Here is a 20,308-nt window from a genome sequence, read left to right as displayed (position 1 = left end):
CTGGAATCACATGACAGAATCACTATGACATACTATAAGGACTGAGATATAAATTAAATGACACACTACAATTCTGTCTATGCTATCTTTTTTAATGGAAGTCAAAGGCTAAGGAGATATGTCTTTTAGTCTGGGTACTCCTTGCACCACATGTCACCAGCAGAACCATACTACTCTCCCTCCTGAATACTATGCTACCAAAAGTAAGTACAAAACTCTAATAACCACTAAAAAAAGGCAAGCAATTTATGAGGGTTGGAAGTCTGTAATCAGTGCGTCCAGACTTAAAAACTCTAAAACCTTCTGGTCTATTGTCTCTGGAGCTTTGAAGTACACCTTGCAAGCTCCGTGTAATATTCCACCTTACACATGGGAACAACACTTTTCAGACTTGTATGCACCCACCCATGAGACTCTTACTAACTATTCCTTCCCCTTTAACATCGAAAAACTTCCAGATTGGCCACCTGTGCAACACAGTGAAATAACAGAGCTAATTGCTGACCTGAAAGCGGCCAAGGCCCCAGGAGTTGACAATTTACCCCCAGAGATCTTGAAATCCCATCACGAATGGTGGGCTCCCATATTGGCCAACTTATTTACAGTCATTAACAATACAGGTCACTTCCCAGAGGACTGGCGGGAAGCCACAGTAATCCCCATATACAAAAAAGGATCCAGAGCGGATCCCCTCAATTATAGACCAATCAGCCTACTGTCGGCAGTGGGGAAACTCTATGCCAGTCATTTGAAGAGGAAATTATCCTTATGGATAGAGGAGGAGAACATCTTGGGCTCTGAACAAGCAGGATTCAGGAGAGGCAGATCCGTGCTGGATCACAGCCTACTCCTTAATCATCTGGCAGAGAAATACACCAACCGAAACTGATCCCTTCAACGAAAGGGGTTAGACAGGGCTGTGTTCTGGCCCCTTTATTGTTTAACCTCTTCCTCAATGATTTATATTCCAGCTGTCTTTCTCCAACCTTTCATTCCCCCAAATTAAGCAACCATAGTTGTCCCATCCTGCTATATGCCGATGACGCTGCTCTGTTATCTTTCTCCAAAATTGGTCTAAAACGCTTATTTAGAGCCTTCATGCTATACTGTTCAGACAATAACCTAAATATTAATTTCTCCAAAACCAAAATTCTAGTGTTTTCCAAGAAATCTACAACTTCAGACTGGATAATTAACGGCAACCGCATATCTCAAGTTTCGAGCTATAAATATCTCGGTATAATTTTCCATTCTTCCCTATCCTGGTCCCCCCATATCCGTGCGGCTGTCTCGACTGCCCGAACCACAATGAAAGGCATTCTACATTTCTTTTATACCAAAGGAGGGCTGTACATCCCGGCTGCCATCCAGGTTTTTAAGGCAAAGATAATCCCTCAACTTCTTTTCGGCGCCCCACTTTGGATCACCTCATATCGTTCCTCCATAGAGGCAGTACTTTCCACTTTCTTACGCCAAATTTTTGCCCTCCCAAGGTGTGTCCCTAATGCTGCGCTTAGATTGGAAGCTGCCCAACCTTCGCTTGAATCTCAGGCATGGGTTCAGGCATTCAACTTTTGGATTAAACTGTCCTATGATTGCCCTCCCGGTTATTTACAACTTCTATGGGCAGACACCTATCTCTCACTCTGGATGAAAACATTCCGGGATAAACTTCCCAGATTAGGCTTATCCATTGAGTACTTATACACGTTAGATCCAATAATAGCCAAATCCACTATCCGATCGAGACTCAGGGATCTAGAAATACAAACCACAATGACAGCAGCAACCAAAGTCTGCTCTCCTCAACATTTCAACCTGAACTTGGACCCTAATACGCACGCCCCCTATTTAGATTTTTTAACTGTCCCTAAATATAGAATCGCGCTTACCAAAGCAAGGTTCAACTGCCTAACCTCAGCCGTACTGGAGGGAAGATAACGGGGTATTGAGTATAATCAACGCACCTGTCCCTGCAAACTAGGTGCTATAGAAACCCTTCGGCACGTGTTTCTCGAATGCCCACTCTACTCCCGCGAACGCAACAAATATCTATCTCCATTCATAAAGAACCGTATTAACCTATCTCCTGAGTGCTTGCTTGCCTGCTTGCTGAGGGGTCAAAATAAAAATATCACTTTCTCCGTTGCTAAATACATATACGCAGCCCAGTCTAAAAGAACTCAGTTATCCTCTTGAATATCCTATAAACATTTTACTCTGACCTACTCAATTTTAATTTTAATTCTGTTATTTTTTATTCTTATAATGCGTAACAAATTATTTTATTTATGTATCAAGTATTAAGCATACCAATGCACTTTTTATGCCCATGAAACACGTTATCTGTTCTGCACATGTGTAATTTTATGAACTGATACACCTATGCTTTTTACTGGTCATAGACCGCAATAAATATTGATTGATTGATTGCACCACATGTCTTGGATCGCAAGTGATCATTTACAAAAGCTATTATGATCCTTTTTAACTATTAATTATAATAATATTAAAAGGCCAACCCCAACAAGCACACTTAAAATAAACACACAAAAGTGCTTTGGAGCAATTTACCTCTGAATATATCCAGGAGCCTTCCCTTCCTAAGTAAAAATGTGGTAGTTCAGATATTTGTGAAGGACACAAATTGGTCAGGCTGCAATTTGGATGGATAAGAAGTGAGAGAAACATAGAAAGCTGAACTTTAGGGATCTGAAAGCCTCTTTACTCCCCAGAGATCAGATATGGGAGTAGTGGAGTTTGGTATGCTTCGACCTATGTTCAACCTGTATATTTCTATATGAAAGCTAATATTGCAGAATATCATGACACCTCCCGTGACCTCCTCCAAAGGAAAATAAACATGGAATATCCAGAGCTTGGAAGATTACTTTTAAAAAGTAATAAATTACAGTTACAATTACTTGGCCAAAAAAAGAAATAATTACAGTTACAATTTCAATTGCTCTGAAAGTAACAAATTACTTTACTTTTTCTCAAAAGTAATCACTACAATTACATTTCAGTTACTTTTTTTAAAAAAACGCCTACAAGGTGCTGGCCTTGGCTGCTTCACATCTAAGTAGCCTAAAACAATATTAAAGATAAACACAGACATATAGGGGGTAGTAGAAGGGTTTGAATCCCGACATAGCCATGAAACTCACTGGGTGACCTTGGGCCAGTCACTCCCTCTCATGAAAACCCTATTCATAGGGTCACAATAAGTTGGAATCAACTTGAAGGCAGTACATTTATTTTTTATTTTGAAGATGATGATGATGATAATGCAGCATTTCAAATTAATTCTGTATAAGAAGCATTCCATGCCAAGCTTGGAAAACCAAGGAGGAGGTATAAAATGTAGTCAAACATACTTTTGACAAAATGCTGTTTATCCTTTATATCTATATCTATAATTAGCAATACAGCTGAATGATGTATGTAAAGTATTTTTCTCTGTCCCTTTTTTATTAGTATTTTAGTACTACTGCTAAAGTTCTGATGAAAGAATAAAGCATTCATTAGCCAAATTCAATTGATTAGAGCACATCACGTAAATTCCACTGACGTTGGAGTTTTTGCCATAGAAAAGGCAAAAAACACATACCCTATGATAGCCCAGTAGACAATCAGAACTAATATAAAACCCTATTGCTTCTCATTTGCAAATGTTGCAAGATCTAAGGTAACTCATGTGAGTTCAGGTGATGCATGTTATGTAAATCTGTATAGATATAAGCAGAGATTGTCAACAGTCTGAGATGTGTGTGTGCCAATGTGTGCGTTTACCTAAGTGGCAGGCTTTTACCCTGCACTGAGATCACTGAGACGTAAGACTTAGTAAAATAAGAAAAGCTATTTTATTTATAGAAATACATAGTAGATAGGAAAGGCATACCTAGTTCTAACTAACTAACTAACTTGGAGACACAACACCCAGGTTTGGGAGTTGCCTTCATGGCTCAGGAGGGAGAGAGCAGAGACAAAGGTGTCTCCTCTCTCTTGGATTACTTTACTGCTTAACTGCATTCTTTGTTTGCCTCTGTAATTCTCACTTTTTTTTTTACCCACTGTTTGAATGTCTTCTGGGAATGCCTACTGATTATTTGTTATCATTTGGGGCTGATTACCTTCAGCTATTATCTCGCCAAAGTTGCATTTCCACCACCACCCCAAAAAAGAATCCTGGGAACTGTAGTTTATTACAGGTGCTGGGAATTATACCTCTGTGAGGAGTAAACTACAGTCCCCAAGATTCTTGGGGAAAAGCCATGTGCTTACATGTATGGTGTCTACTGGGAGACTCTTATGGATTGATTCTATACTCCCAGAAGTAAATCCTATTTACTGCTATGGGAACTACTTCCAAGTAAATATGCTTGGAATTGCAGCTTTTAGGTCATGCTTAATAGCCACCTTGTATCAAATTGAACAGTTTCCAATCAGATTTAAACACTAACCACTTAAACTGGTCAGAGTGTCATTCCCTCTGTTTCTGAAGCTCAGGCTGGAAGTGTTGTTGCTTATGGATGGTATCACCATCCATATCATACATAATAAGGAGTACTAGTGGGCAAGAGGGAACCCCAAGTGTTGCAGAATACAAAAAAGTGAGAGAGAAAAAAGAAAGGGGATGACTCCCAAAACAGCCCAAATGAGTACTGAGCATGCTCTGTTATGGAATGCTCAGTCGCTCGTGTGTGTGTGTGTGAATGTGTGTGTGTGTGTGTGTGTGTGTGTGAGAGAGAGAGAGAGAGAGAGAGAGATGTCTCAGGTAACAGAAAATTATAGAACAGTAGAGTTGGAAGGAACCTATAAGGTCATCGAGTCCACACCCCTGCTCAATGCAGGAATTCAAGTTAAAGCACACCTGATAGGTGGCTGTCCAGCTGCCTCTTGAATGCTTCCAATGTTGGAGAGCCCACCACTTCCCTAGGTCATTTGTTCCAATGTCATACTGTTCTAATGATTGATAGTCCTTTTTAGAGTGTTGAAATGTGTTTCAAATAAAATTCTAACCTTTATAATAGTCCAGATTTTTTTAATGTCCATATGAATGATGGACAGGCTAGAGAAAAAAATGACTCACTAAGGCTACATCCACACCAGAGATTTATTCCACTTTAAACAGTCATGATTTCCCAGAAATCTGGGAAGTGTAATTTGTGAAGGGTCCTGAGAGTTGCATGAAGGAAAGCAAGTGATTAAAGTCTTCCACTTAATTATGTTAAAGTGTTTTGTTTGCGTTCATGAGTTTAGTGAAATGCAGATTTCCACAAAGACTGGGGAGGATCAAGTTTGGTGAAATGTTTCAGGTGGTGGGAGGGTAGGCAGTTACCTTATTTAACTTTATGAGGTTTCTGAGGATTTTGTACAGCAAAAGAGAAAACATTTGGCTACCTCATAAACATAAAACTTCCCACTTCACCGAAATTCACTCCCCTGAAAAAGGCACTTTAGCAGGGAACAAATAGACCCATGGAAGTGGAGGGATGATGCAGATACGGATGAAAGGTGAATCTTGGGGGCCATGTATGCCCTTAACCTGTCTATCTATATGTCTTCACTGAAAGACAAAAGTTAAGCAGGCATGTCAAGGGGGGGATATGCAGTTCTGCAGCTCCTCCCGCCATTTGATAACACATATCTTTATTTTTCAGAAACAATGTTTCTATTACATAAAAACTATAAGGTATAAAAGCTAGTTTAAATAGTTCAGTGATGGGCAATTACAGCCTTCATTGTGGGTCTGCAAACCGCCTGGCAAATATTGTTATTTCTCCTTGTGAAATCTTTCACCTTTCATGCTATCAAACCCAGAAATATAACGAAACCAAACCATTCTAAAATGGGAGAGTAAAACAAAACGTTTATTTATTTATTACATTGATATACCACCCCATAGCCGAAGCTCTATGGGTGGTTTATAGCAAAATGTTCAACTTCCGCATTTCATTCTTCTTTCACATTTCTTTCAACACTTTCCCAAGTGCAAATGGCATCATGGATATTGTCAGTGTATCCCAAAATACTTTCTCTCCTTATGATTATATATATTTACACAGATACTGTAATGTATCTATCTTTCTATCTTTCTATCTATCTATCTATCTGTCTGTCTATCTATCTATCTATCTATCTATCTATCTATCTATCTATCTATCTATCTATCTATCTATCTATCTATCTATCTATCTATCTATCTATCTATCTATCTATCTATCTATCTATCTATCTATCTATCTATCTATCTATCTATCTATCTATCTATCTATCTATCTATCTATCTATCTATCTATCTATCTATCTATCTATCTATCTATCTATCTATCTATCTATCTGTCTGTCTGTCTGTCTGTCTTTCTGTCTAAACGTCTTACTTCTATCAATCATCTATATATCTATCTATGTATCTAATCATCTAAATTGCTTACTTTTGAAAAACAGAATACCCCCATCACTAGCTCAGAATAATTCAGCTGATTATTCTGAACTTTCAGTTACCAGATGCTTTGAAGGAGAGACCAAGAAAACGCTCCATTTGGCAAGCAGGGACTCCCAATCAGCTTGAAAGAAGATATACCCCAACTTCAGTTAACAAAGACATTAAGGGGGCAGACCTATGTACATTTACCGGAGAGTACATCCCATTGAAATACATGAGGATTACTTCTGCTGAAATATCTGTACGCTTGCATTGTCACAGTCCAAGTCTATGGAAGCAACTCTCATGGAATTAACTGGGACTGACTTCTGAGTAGATCTGTCTAAGATTGTTCTGTTGCTAATACTCACTATCGACCTGTGTGAGTTTTGCACACATCAAGGGGCTGGGAGGAAGTTAATAAAATCTGCATGAAGGAAAGTAGCTGATTAACGTCTTTCACTTAATTATGTTAATGAGTTGTTTCCATTCATGGGTTAGTGAAATGAGGAATTCCACAAAGACTGGGGGAGGACAAAGTTTGGTGAAAATTTCAGGGGGTGAGAAAAGGTAACCACTTACCTTCCTTAACTTCATGAGGTGTCTGAGGATGTTTTTTTTAAGCAAAAGAGAAGATGTTTGGCCACCTCATAAGTGTAAATATAAGTGGCAAATTTCCTACTTCTTGAAAAATTCACTGGAACTTGCTCAGTCCCCAGAAAAAACAGACAAAAAAAATGCTTTAGCAGGGAATGAATAGACCCACGAAAGTGGGAGAAACATTTTCATCATATTTTAGTTTCAATTTGGGATGCAGCTGAGAGTTATGGAGACATTCCATGATCTTTTTTTCCAACTCAAACCTCCCCCGCTCTAATTTTAAAATTGTCTATCAAGATTTCGTTGAAGAAGATCTAGCCATTTATTGGTACCCCTTCAAATCCACCCCTCCATGGTTTCCACCCAATTTTCAGAGGTGGTCATAACTCCCATTTCTGTACCTCAACAGGAGTCAAAATCTTGATCCGTCTTTTAGGAGGTTTCCCAGAAGAGCTGCAACATGTTTGTGGGGACAGACCGTTCTTCTCCGTGCATTTAACTGGTGCTGATCTGCAGGGTTGATTGCATGAAGAACACAAGGGACCATACTGTAGTCTTGGTAGGAGGAACAGTCAACAAGTAGATGTGCAGACAAGAGCTGAAATGCCACTCTTAGCAGTGACTGCTGTTTTAAAGAGTGACTGCAATGAACTTTTGGAATGTGTCTCTTGGGCACAGTACCCTGTAGTGCAGAAACAATATTTGTTTTAAGACAAAATTCCAGTTCCACAGAACTTTCTCGGCAGGCATTTTTCCCCACAGAAAACTTCTGTGAATGTTCCCTTCCGCTCAAAAAGAGCTCCATTTTGCTAAGTATTCTGGAAACAGTTTTCAATGTTTGTGTGTGACAGCCACTGTCCCACCTCTTAAAATGCCCCAAGATTGTCAGCCCAGCTGGTATTGCATGATTTCTGTTATTGCTGGTGCCATCAAATGGTGGTTTCAAGAAAATCAGCTTTGGGAAAATAAAAGAGCCATGTTGCTGCAGCTGCTGGGAGCCTCACCCAAAGAAACTGCTGAAGATATCTCTCATCCCACCCCCACCCCACTTTGTTACTGATGGATTGGGAAGAGAATGTCAGGAAAGCATTTCCTCTCAACTCAATGGTTTGTGCTTTTCAAAGGCTGCCTTTTTCATAAGGTGACCACCTTGAAATTGAAAATAAACAGTCTGGACCTTGAGCAAATGAGGGACAGACTACTAGGGAGAGAGCAGCAATTCCTTTTCAATAGATCTGTGCACCTTTTGTGGTTCTGAGCTGATTGAGCTTTGCACGCATCCCAACATCTCTTGTATTGAGTGTCTGTTGATGTCTGAGTTGTTTGTTTATTGACAGATTTTTCTTTTAAAAAATAACACATTGTAGGCAAAGTTAAATGCAAGATATACAGAGACAGTAATACCTTAGTTAACAAAGTACATGCATTCCTGGACATTATTTTTTTAGCAGAAAATGTGGTACCAGAGGTAGGAATAACATGGAAAGAATAGGGATAGGTTCCTACACCTCAAACAAGAAGAGCAGTTCAACATAGTATATTTTATTCAAAACCTGTGCCATCTTATTCAAAGCCTGTGCCACCTTTCCACCATTCCAGCCATGTGTGAGAGATCTGCGTGCAGCAGTTGCAATCCAGCAGACAAGGAGCCACATTGTGACTATGTCAGAGTGTGCGTCCCCCTGCACCCAAAAAGGCTTTGTTAAGAAGGAGCTTCTTTCCTGAAGGATTTGTGAATTGAGGTATTACTGTACTATACATGCAAAATGCATGAAAGAGTCAGGCCCCATGCTCAAATATATTTGCAGCACAATTTTATGTTAATACATATCTATTCTTATGCTGCTCAAATCCTCATTTAATCATGAAGTTCCCTGGTTGACCTTGGGCCGGTCACTATCTCTCAGTTAAACTTATATCACAGAGATGCAGTCTGGATAAAATTGGAAGGGATGGACCATTTGGAGCTCTTTGGTGGAATGGTGGGATAAACATTTAATGAATTTTAAATAATAGGAAAGAGGAGTTTGGGGGGGGTCAGTGGAAGGGCCATAGCTCACTGGTAAGCCAAATGCTTTGCATACAAAGGGTTCCAGGGTCCATCTCCAGCAGCAGCTACAGTAGGCCTGGGATGGATCCCTATATGAAACCCCAGAGGGCCTCTGTCCATCAGTGATGACAATGCTAAAGTGGATGGACCAGTGGTTCGACTTGACATAAGACAGATTCTTATGAACTTATAGCTTTTGGGTTTGCTTGAAGATGTGGTAGAAGAAAGTTTTATTCTGCAAATAACAGTGGTTGCCCAGTCCTAAACACATCTGTGAAGAATAGGATTTCAGTCCACACAGGTACAGATTGTTATAACAAATATACTGCAGTGTAGGGTGTGTGTGTGGATAGTGCCATTATACAGGTAAGTCACTAGGTGGCAGTTGTGTCTGGGTGAAGTCAGAAATTTCCTGTTGCTGCTCTGCTTTTGTTTAACAGAGATAATAAATGTTTGTTTATTTTCCTGGCAAGTGTGCCTTCTAAGCCTTGCATGACACTCTGTAGCCTTGTTATGGAAGCTGTTATAACTATCTAGAAGTGGCAGGGGGAGAACCATGTTTTCTGCCATCTTGAGCTCCTTGGAGGAAAGGTGGGATAAAAATGTAGTAAATACATAAATATATACTATTTCCAAGCATTTCACAATCCACCTCTACACTGTTTTGAGTTTTTATTTTCTTCCAGTTTGCAGAAATCAATATTTGAGTAGCTATTAAATGATGCACCATCATTTCAACATTGTGAGACGACACTCAGCCCTTTATAAATCCAAACCGTACAGTCAACAGATCTAATGTTAACTTGTAACCTGTTCAATTGTTGTTTCTGAACAAAAGTTTCTTATTCTGCGACAAAACCAACAAAAATGGGCCATGTCTGCATTCATTGTCTTCCCCAATATGTGTTGCTAGCATCACCATTAACAGAGTTAAGCCTTGCATTACATTGGCTCTAAATGAACTACATTGGCTGCCTATTTGCTGCTGAGCTCAGTTGAACATGCTTACCTATAAAGCCCTAAGCAGCTTGGAGCTCAAATATATGAAGGGGTTCCACCTCTTGTATCAACCTGCCCATGCATTATGGTTGCCAGAGGGGGCTCTTCCCTTCAGCATTCCATTTGTAAGAGCAGTCTGTTATCCATGTACAATAGCGAGAGCCTTCTGTGTGGTATCACCCTGACTTTGGAATGCCCATCTGAGGAAGGTGTGGGTGTGTCCAGCCCAAAACTTTCCATTTTCAGTGCCAAATATAAAGTTATTTTTTGCCCACGTTTTAAATTATTGTATATTTAGCTGGTTGAATGGTTGTCCCCCTCATAATTTTGTTTTATTTTTGTTCAATTGATAAATACGAGGCTGTCTAGAATGCTGCCTATGGGACTCTGAAGAGCTCTTTATGTGTGTGTTTGTTGTTAAAGCAGAGCAACTTTAAATTTATTGTTTAAAAAAACTTAAAAGAAGTGTTGATTTTTAAAGAATCTTATGCTGCTGTGCTTTAACAAAAAATCCAAATCCAAACCCAGAGGTCTTCATGTTGCCATAGACAACATTTTGGACAGCCTCACTTCTTGCAAACTCTGTATATCTAGAGAATCAGAGACACATGAAAAATGAAAGTGTTACACAGCACAGAAAAGCAGAAACAACAGAGCAACAGAGTCAGATGATCATTTGCAGGGCAAACACAGGGCACTTTATTGGCATCATGCGGAAAGCATCCCAAATCACTCTGCTTCTTACTATTATCTGCCCCCCAAGTCTCTAAACACCCCTAGTTTCAGGCCTTGTATTCTGGTTCTCAAGTGAAGAAGTGAAGTGAATTCTTCTTTGTCTCATGTGGTTGCAGGCAACTAAGAAGTTCCCCACTGAGTCTTTACCAAGCTTAGATATGGATCATCTTATCAGGCAGTAGCTGCGGTTGAGAGCTAGCTGTTTTTCTCTTCTCCTTATTATAGTGTCACCTTTCACCTCAGAAATGTTTCCTTTCTCCTCAGCAACCTGCCCAGGGCCTCTTTCACCTGATCATTCCTCAGACAGTAGATCAGGGGATTGAGAAAAGGTGTGATGGCCGTGTAGAAGACAGTTACTATCTTGGTGACTACTGAATGATTTTCTCCACCTGGAATTAAGTACATCCCTACGAGTGTGCCATAGAAAAGTGTCACCACGGTTATATGGAAAGATATGGTGGAGAAGGCCTTCCTTCGACTGCTTTGGTTTGTAGTATGTATTAGGTTGAGAATGACAAAGCCATATGATAGCACAACAAAGGATGCATTGCCTGAAAAAAAAACCCGCATGAATATTTGGCAGATAAGGGGAACATTTCTGAGTGGAGGGCAGGCCAGGGACAGAATTGGCACAAGATCACACAAAAAATGATCAATAATGTTCGGTCCACAAAAGGACAACTTGGAGATCAAAATCACTGGGGTAAGAAACCACAGAAAGCCAACAACCCAACATGCCCCCACCAAGGCATAGCAGGAATGTTGGGTCATAAGTTGTGGGTAGCGCAAAGGGTGGCAGATGGCCAAGTACCGATCCAAGGCCATGGCTGAGAGGAAGAAGCATTCCGTGCAGCCGAGAGCAAACAAGAAGTAGAACTGGAGGAAACAGGCCTGGAAGGAAATTATTCCATAAGTGGAAATCAGGTCAGACAGCATACGGGGCACAGTCGTGGTCACATAGCACATCTCCATCCAGGAGAAATTGCTCAGCAGGATGTACATGGGAAGCTGGGCCAAGTGGTTATCTAGAGACACCACTGTGATGATGGTGATGTTCTCAGCCAAAGTGAGCATGTAGAGAATGGACAGAAAGCCAAGGAGCAAGAATCGTGTTCGCTGTTGACCATCAAATCTCAGCAAAATGAATTCCTGGCTGATGCTCCCATTGACCATCTCCATCTTGAATCACGTAACAAGATCACTGTCACATAACGTAAGGAATGAGATATAGATTACATGGCATACTACAGTTCTTTCTACACTGTCTATTTACTATTAAAAAAGGGTAAGCAAGTATGCTTTTTAGGCTGGGCATCCCTTCCACCCACTCCATGGTTTGGATCAGAAGTGACCATTCCACAAAAACAGTTGTGCTCTTTTAACTGTAAATAATAATATTAAATAGGCACCACCACCAAACACACTTTAAATCGTGCTTTGGGGCAATTTAACTCTGAATATAATTGAGATCCTTCTCCTCCCGTTTGATCTTCGACATGCCCCTTCCCTGGATGTATTCCGCAAGGCCCTGAAGACATGGCTATTTCAACAGGCCTTTGAGATCCTTGGGATGGGTTAATCTTCATGATTTGTCATCTATTATATGCTGTAAATGTAAATGTTTTATAAATGTATTGATGACTGTCCAGTATTTTATTTATTGAGACTAATGTGACTGCATTTGATACTATTGTATTTTATCCCATTTTATCCCAGATAGGTGACACACAAATTATTATTATTATTATTATTATTATTATTATTATTATTATTATTATTATTATTATTATTAAAATGAGGTAGCCAGATCTTTGTGAAGGATGCAAAGGGGTTTAGGCTATAATTTGGATGGACAGAACATGAGAGAGACAGAGAACTGAGTTTTGAGTCTGAAAGCATCTTTGGGTGCTGACACTGTGGCCTTTGTCTGTGCTTCAACCTACATTCAATATGTATATTATCACTTTGTAAAAAGCTTAGAGGGCTTAACATTCAAGCAGAAGATAAATTTTGTTAAATAAATAATACATAAGTATATTTATATATGAAAGGTAATATTGCAAAACTCCAGGAGCCTCCACAGTCTTCCTTCCAAAGGAAATCACACTCCAGTAAGCAATGTCACCCCAGAATATTTTACCATTGGGGAAGTGGTGTGAACATTTAATTCTTTTTTTTTTTTACAAATATATAGTCAGTAGAAACAAATGGGAACTGTTGTGGGAAAACAATGTTCGTTTCTCGCTCTGGCTCAAAACAAGAAGTTAACAGCAGTTCAGGATAAAAACTTTAAAATAATTTATTAGAAAATAAGCAGCACTCACACCAGCAATTCAGGGTGAGCGCGGTCGACCCAGACTGTCTTGTTCTCCCAATATTTGTACCCCTTAGTAAACAACTTACAGGAAGCTTACAGTAGGAACTCCATATATGGTAATATTACAGTGTGTTACATTGAACTGTATTCCCTGAGTCATGCTTCCGGCCATAGTACATGAACAGCTTATATTACTAAGATGGCAGATATAGACATCCGTTGTAAGAAGGCGGTGCTTAATCGAAACAGTAGATAACTCTCAAGGATGCCCCTCAAGGAGGTGCTTTAGTGCGTCAGAGGAATTAACCCTTAACAGAACATAAGAAGAATCCTGTACAATGTCAATAAACCCTCCTGAGTTGTATCAGGACCTGCACAAAGCCTCCTTATTCTGTTGATTCTGTATTTTTCCATTCCATGGGATTTGCAAGAAATGAAGCTGTGCAAAATGTTGCCTGCAAAACACGAATTAACTCTGTTTTGTTGTTGTTGTTAATGCACAGCATTGTTTTAAAAATAAGTTAAAAGCATATAATTTTTAAAAAAAACAAACCCTGTGTTGCTCTGTGTAATAAAATAACAATGGAGCTCTTATTATTTATTATTTATTAAGCTTATATACCGCCCGACTAGCAATAGCTCTCTGGGCGGTGAACTCCACAGGCAGCATTCTTGACAATGTCAATGTCAGGAGGATGTCTTTAAAAATTGTCAGACACTAAGGGAAGCATGAAGCAGCAAAATTTGAAAAAAAAATGTTGAGCCAAGAATACATACTGAAAAAACTTGGTCACATTTTAATCATTTTAAGGTAAGGAAGAGGAAGAAACAACCTCCCTCTCACTCTCCTGAGTGATTACAGAAAAAATTTAATACTATTCGCTTCCCCCACAAAAGGCCTCTGGATATATTTGTCTATAATCTGACAGGCTTAATCCACTCAGGAGGAGCTTCTGTGCCTGTAATTTCATCCACTTTGGCAAAAAGGGGGGAAATCATAGCTCATTCCTCATTATAATGACTGGACAACACAGAGCTTCATTTTATACAGAGAGCCTCAGAACCCAACACACAGAAAAAAGCAGAGAGAGGAAAGAGTAATTGGGAATAACATTGGATTTTTCTTTTTAAAAATGCAGAGACAGAGCAAAGGTGAATGTTGGAGCCCAGGCACACCCGAAAACTATCTATCTATCTCCATTGAAAAACAAAAATAAAGCAGGCATGATGTTTTTGATTAGATAAGAAGCATATAAGGTAATTGCTCCAATTGCCCCAAAGTTTGGTTTGGGGCAATTGCAGCAGATTGGGTCTGTGAACCTTCGTGTGAATATTGTTACATTTCTAGTGAACTCTTTTGTCTCTCCTGCTATTGAATACACCAATATAGCCAAACTTTAATAATAATAATAATAATAATAATAATAATAAATTCAACTATCACATTTTTTTCTTCTTTCATATTTATTATTTATTTATTTCCAGGCTTTCCCCAGTGCAAACTGCATCATGGACATTCCCACTGAATTCTACAATACTTCCTCCTCTCACAATTCTATCATCTATCTATCTATCTAAAATAGATGTGCAAAGTCTTTGAGGAAAGAGAACACAACTGTGATTTCATTACAAGCAACACATATTAATACAGGCGATGAAAGCCTACTAGCAGCTGTAATATTGGGAGAAGTAAATATCTGTCTGCTCAGAGAAAAAGAAGAGTTGCTACTATCATAAGCAGTCCTTGTCCTTCTAGCCGTCTCCATAGTTTGTCATTTCTTTTTACCTAGCAGCAAGGATACATCTTTCCTGTGGTGGGTTCGTTTGAGGTCAGTACTCCCTGAAAGTTATTTCTGCAAATAACTGCTGGTGGATATTAAAAAATCTCTTCCCCAAATGGCAAATGTAAATTGTGAAAACTCTGCAGAGAGTCCTAGGCTTGTCTCCAGCTGTGCAAGAGCTGATGTCCAGGTACTCATTCAGAATTCACTGTACAGTTAACTTACAGTACAAAGGTATACATGTCTAATTCAGAAGTAAGTCTTTTTGTTCTTAATGGGCTTACTCCCAGGTAAGTGGCTACAGGCTGGCAGTCTAGGCTTTGGTTTATAATTGGGATTCGGAAAACAGGTTTCTTGTGCATTCAACAGCTGTATCTCCACAAACAGGACAAACAGGACATAGCTGACATCCTGACATGGTAAACAGCAGATTGTCCGGGGGAAAGGTTCAGACCTAAACCCTGGCTTAATTTGCTCATCCCAGCTCAGCCAGCTGAACTTAGATCAGCATAATTTATGAGGGTGTAAGCCCTGAAAAATGGGTACTTAGGGGGAGTGCCAGGGATGGGAACAGGGATATAGTCATCCAAAGTCTCAGGGGGTCTTAGGCCCCTTACTTTCTTTAGCACCATGCCCCAGCATGGTCTCTTAGTCTCCAGCATCCTACGAGCCAATCAGCATGAAAGGGGAGTGTGTTAGCCACTGAGAAGAGTCTTCTAACTTGCTTACTTGTTCTTTCCTGCTGATTAGAGCTCCTATTCAGAGCTTGGAAAAGTTACTTTTTAAAACTACAACTCCCATCTTCCCCAGCCAGCATTGCCACTAGATTGGGCTGATGGGAGTTGTAGTTCAAAAAAGTAACTTTTCCAAGCTCTGCTCCTATTAGTTTCTACTTCAAAAAGCCAAGCTGTGGTGAGTGAGAATTCTGTAACTGCAAAATGAGAGACAGTGAATCCTGATGGTAGCATCCCATCTACATCATCAAGCAGTTTGGTAGCATCAGGAGATAAACATGTAGACCAGAGCCTGGAAAAGTTACTTTTTTGAACTACAACTCCCATCGGCCCAATCCAGTGGCCATGCTGGCTGTGGCTGATGGGAGTTGTAGTTCAAAAAAGTAACTTTTCCAAGCTCTGATGTAGACACTGAATTCAGCAATAACTGTGACAGTGAGAGAAGGACAGTCAAATTCTGACAGTGGTAGAGAAACAGAAAGCAGTATTCAAGCCTGGCCAGATTGTTCTATAATCTTATAAGGGAGCATTGCTGTGAAAGGGGCATGGCTGTGACTATTACGAAGGGACTCTGCACTTCTGAATTTGCCACTACGCTTCTGGGTAGGAACGAGGGGGGAACCTACCACGGATCCTAACTCTGTTCAGCTCACTTATGTGACCTGGAAACCTCGGCAAACTTAGATCAGCAAAATGGTCTTGTAGATCAACCTGTATTTTCCAGGCTTGTTTTCCTGGCTTGGGCTGTCCCAGCCAGCAGTATCCTAGCTCCCGAAGATGGACTGGATCTGGCAATCCCAAGGAATTCTGGGAATTGTAACCATATGAGGTGAAAAGGGGTCTCCTCCTAACAACTCTCCACCCTCTTCACAAACTACAGTTCCCAGGATACCTCGGGGGAAGACATGAACATTTGAAGTAATATAATACTGCTTTAAATGTATAGTGCAGTTTGGGCCTCAGTTTCTTATTTTTCCAATCTTCAGTTCTCCACATTTCCACATCCATTTGCAATTTTTAAATGAGAAAGTCCTCATGAAGTCCACTAAATTCTCTGCACACATGATTGCATGCAATTTTGCCTAATATATACATTTTGGAAAACCAATTTTCCCTAATATAATGCATTCTTATGCACGTTACCACAGTATGTGCGTTTACCATACGTACATTGCTTGGCCAAATAACTATATTGCAAAAAAGTATGAGTTTTAAGGATCTGTGTTTCAGTTCTCATATTGTTTCACCTTTGTATGTAAACTGAATCAAATTTCTCCCCCATACCTAATGCCTACCCATGCCTACTTTTATAGTTACAATGTTTTCCATACAAACAGCAATAAAATTATATTTTACTAGGGGCTCCACCTCTGCTTGCTTCGCTCACCAATCCTGCCCGCTGTTGCCAGCTCACCCAACACATGGGTTGCCAGTGCTCCCTCATCTCCTTCCCTGGGTCACCAGCACTCCCCCTTTTCATCGCCACAGATAAGGCAGAGGAAGATTTCCCACAACTGCCTTGGCTATAGGTTTCCATCAGGGTGAGAATCACAACATCATCGGATAGCGCAACAAAGAAGGCATTGCCTTAAAAAAGAACATGCATGAATATCTGGCAGACAAGGAGGACATTTCCAAGTGGAGGGCAGGCTAAGGACAGGATGGGCCCAGGATCACACAAAAATGGTCAATAATGTTAGGACCACAGGAGGACAACTTGGAGATCAGAATCACTGGGATAGCGTAACCTCTGACATCCCTTTCAATTGGTGAACCCGCTTCACATGAGTAATGCATGAAGGAGCGATGGTCATCCTATGTTTGCTGTGTGAGGCCATATTAATGCACACTCCCGGCTTCCATCCACAATGAGAGGCTCTAAAGGCAGAGCAACTGGGCTTGGCTTATTTGGAAGAGAGCACTGGAGAATCACTCTGGTGTTCGGGGTTTTTTGGGGGGTAATATTTTATTTATTTACAAATATGGCATATACTACCCTCCTCTTATGAGCCTTTAGTCATGTCTATTAACTTCCATGAGTCTACTTTGAATAGGGCTAGCACTGAATACCTAATAATAACAGCAGCAGTAGCAAAAAGAACAATATACATTTCATTTCATGGAACACAAACATCACACAATTAACAGTAGCAGCCGTGGCATTTTATTACAGAAATCAAATCATTTCAACTCCAATGGAAAGTGCTCACACAACCTTGAGAGTCTGGGTTATTTTGGTTCGCAAAGGAAGGAAGGAACTTTCTTGTAGTCCAGTGCAGTTGCCAGGCAACCAACAAGTTCCTCACTGAATCTTTTCCCAGCTTAGATTTCTGGCAAAATCACTGGGTGATATAACACACAAGGGAGGAGGGGTGCCACTCTAACTGAGCTCTGAATATTAATCTCCTCAGTTGGGTGGATGAGTGTTTTGTTTTTGTGATTCCTCTCCTTGTTAAACTGCCACCGTTCTCCTCAGAAGTCTTTCCTTTCTCTTCAGCAGCCTATCCAGAGCCTCTTTCACCTGATCGTTTCTCAGACAGTAGATCATGGGGTTGAGAAAGGGTATAACTGCAGCATAGAAGGTAGTTACTACCTTTGTGACCGTTGACTGGCTTTCTCCACCTGGAATTAAATACATGGCTACTGCTGTGCCATAGAAAAGGGTCACCACCATGATATGGAAAGATATGGTGGAGAAGGCCTTCCTTCGGCGGCCTGGGCTAGACATTTTCATCAGGCTGAGAATCACAATGCTGTATGATAGTACAACAAAAGATACATTAATTAAAACCAGAGTATTCATGAAGATTTGGCAGACAAGGGGAATGTTTCCGAATGGAGGGCAGACCAGGGACAGAATTGGCCCAACATCACACAAAAAATGGTCAATAATGTTAGGTCCACAGAAGGACAACTTGGAGATCAAAATCAGAGGGATGGGGTAACACAGGAAGCCAACAACCCAACATGTCCCTACCAGGGAATAGCAGGAATGTTGCGTCATAAGTTGTGGGTAGCGCAGTGGGTGGCAAATGGCCAAATATCGATCCAAGGCCATGGCTGAGAGGAAGAAGCATTCAGTGCAGCCAAGAGAGAAGAAAATGTAGAACTGGAGGAAGCAGGCCTGGAAAGAGATAATCCCACGAGGGGAAGCCAGGTCAAAGAGCATGCGGGGCACAGTGGTGGTCACATAGCATATCTCCAGCCAGGAGAAGTTGCTCAGCAGGATGTACATGGGAAGCTGGGCCAAGTGGTTATCTAGGGACACCACAGTGATGATGGTGATGTTCTCTCCCAAGGTCAGTATGTAGAGAATGGCAAACAGGATGAGGAGCAGGAATCGCTTCTGCTGCTGCTCAGCTTCAAATCCTAGCAAAATGAATTCCTGGACTGTGGTTGCATTGTCCATCTCCATCTGGAATCACAAAATAGAATCACTGTGATGTACTCTAAGGTCTGAGGTACAATATTACTTAGTGTACCCTAATCTTCCCTTCCTGTTTCCCTTGAAAGAGAAAGGCTAAGCAGGCATGTAGTTGAGGCAGTGAGGGCTGGTCCATTCAGACTAATGGAGCACTGCCCTATCAAGCTCAGTCTGCCCTCATCTAGCCACCACCTGCCTGTCGTCTTACTTACAACCAGGCCAGGGGGTGGCACTGCCTATCAGCTTCCTCCTCCTCAGTCCCAAGGTTGCCCTGGCAAAACCCACCAGTCCTAGCGGCCACTGAATTTAGGGAGTGCATATTAAAGAAAGACAACAAATGCACTTAAAAGAGATTGTTTGGGGGCAACAACTCTGACCCTATCCAGGAGCCTCGCTGTAAACCTGCTGTGCATATTTCTCCAGTCCCTGAAATCCTCCCTCTGTCACTGAATGCTTAAACGACACCAAGCCAATCAGTTATTCCTTCTTTTAAAGGGTAAAACACACGCGACCCAAAATATAGAGTGTGTCCTTATACTGAGTGAGAACATTGGCCCCTCTAGCAGTCTACACTGACTGGCTATGGCTTGCCACAGTTTCAGACAAGGGGATCTTTCCCAGCACTACCCGGAGATGCCAGGGATTGAACCTGGAACCCTCTGCATGGTAAGCAGATGCTCTACCACTGAGCTACAGCCCTTCTCCTAAACATCTCACCTGAGAGCATATATGTGAGCTTTCACGCAGTGGTTCCTAAAGTTTTTTTTCCCCATGGGCTACTTGAAAATTGCTGATGGTCTTGGTGGACTACTTAATGATTTTTCATTGTAGCAATTGTACAGTTGTAGCACTTGTAATGCACAATGCTTGGTGGTGTGTGGTTATTAAAGTACAATTATTGCTTCTTTTATTTGTTATATTGAATTTCATTATATATTTAATGTACCACAGACCACCTGAATGAAGCTTGAGGACCACTGATGGTTCACAGACCATATTCTCTGCCTTGAAGATATATAATAATTAAACTGTTATTTGAAATGTGTTGTGAGATAGCTTTCTCTGAAATATGTTCCATAAAATAGATGCAATGCTATTTTTATATGCACCACATTTCCCTGCATGGAGATATGTCCAGAGGCAGGTCTGAAGAACCTTGTTTTTTAAACCTTGTTTTTTAAACCTAGTTTTTTTTAAAAAAATCTGTTTTTAAATTTGTATACTTGTTTTTAAAGTTTTTA

General features: G+C 40.5%; 2 protein-coding genes and 1 non-coding gene across 3 annotated transcripts; all 3 read right to left on the bottom strand.

The window, feature by feature from the left end:
* Positions 1 to 11,045: 11,045 nt before the first annotated feature.
* LOC133367384 (olfactory receptor 11H6-like) lies at positions 11,046 to 11,990 on the bottom strand. The gene has a single exon (XM_061591486.1). The coding sequence runs from the start codon at positions 11,988 to 11,990 to the stop codon at positions 11,046 to 11,048; it is 945 nt and encodes a 314-aa protein (XP_061447470.1).
* A 6,105-nt stretch (positions 11,991 to 18,095) lies between these two features.
* LOC133367383 (olfactory receptor 11H6-like) lies at positions 18,096 to 19,058 on the bottom strand. Its single transcript, XM_061591485.1, has one exon. It carries the CDS (start codon positions 19,056 to 19,058, stop codon positions 18,096 to 18,098), a length of 963 nt encoding a protein of 320 aa, XP_061447469.1.
* A 637-nt stretch (positions 19,059 to 19,695) lies between these two features.
* On the bottom strand, positions 19,696 to 19,772 carry TRNAG-ACC (transfer RNA glycine (anticodon ACC)). The gene has a single exon. It is a non-coding gene; the product is annotated as a tRNA-Gly (tRNA).
* Positions 19,773 to 20,308: the final 536 nt, after the last annotated feature.

Source organism: Rhineura floridana, chromosome 11 (assembly GCF_030035675.1).
Source record: "Rhineura floridana isolate rRhiFlo1 chromosome 11, rRhiFlo1.hap2, whole genome shotgun sequence".
Lineage (NCBI taxonomy): Eukaryota > Metazoa > Chordata > Lepidosauria > Squamata > Rhineuridae > Rhineura > Rhineura floridana.
Note: the sequence above shows the minus strand (reverse complement) of the source record. Positions and strands in the feature narration are given on the sequence as shown.

What these genes read in the sequence shown, in the direction of transcription:
- LOC133367383 (XM_061591485.1), bottom strand. Translation starts at nt 19,058, where the DNA reads ATGGAGATGGACAATGCAACCACAGTCCAGGAATTCATTTTGCTAGGA.
- LOC133367384 (XM_061591486.1), bottom strand. Translation starts at nt 11,990, where the DNA reads ATGGAGATGGTCAATGGGAGCATCAGCCAGGAATTCATTTTGCTGAGA.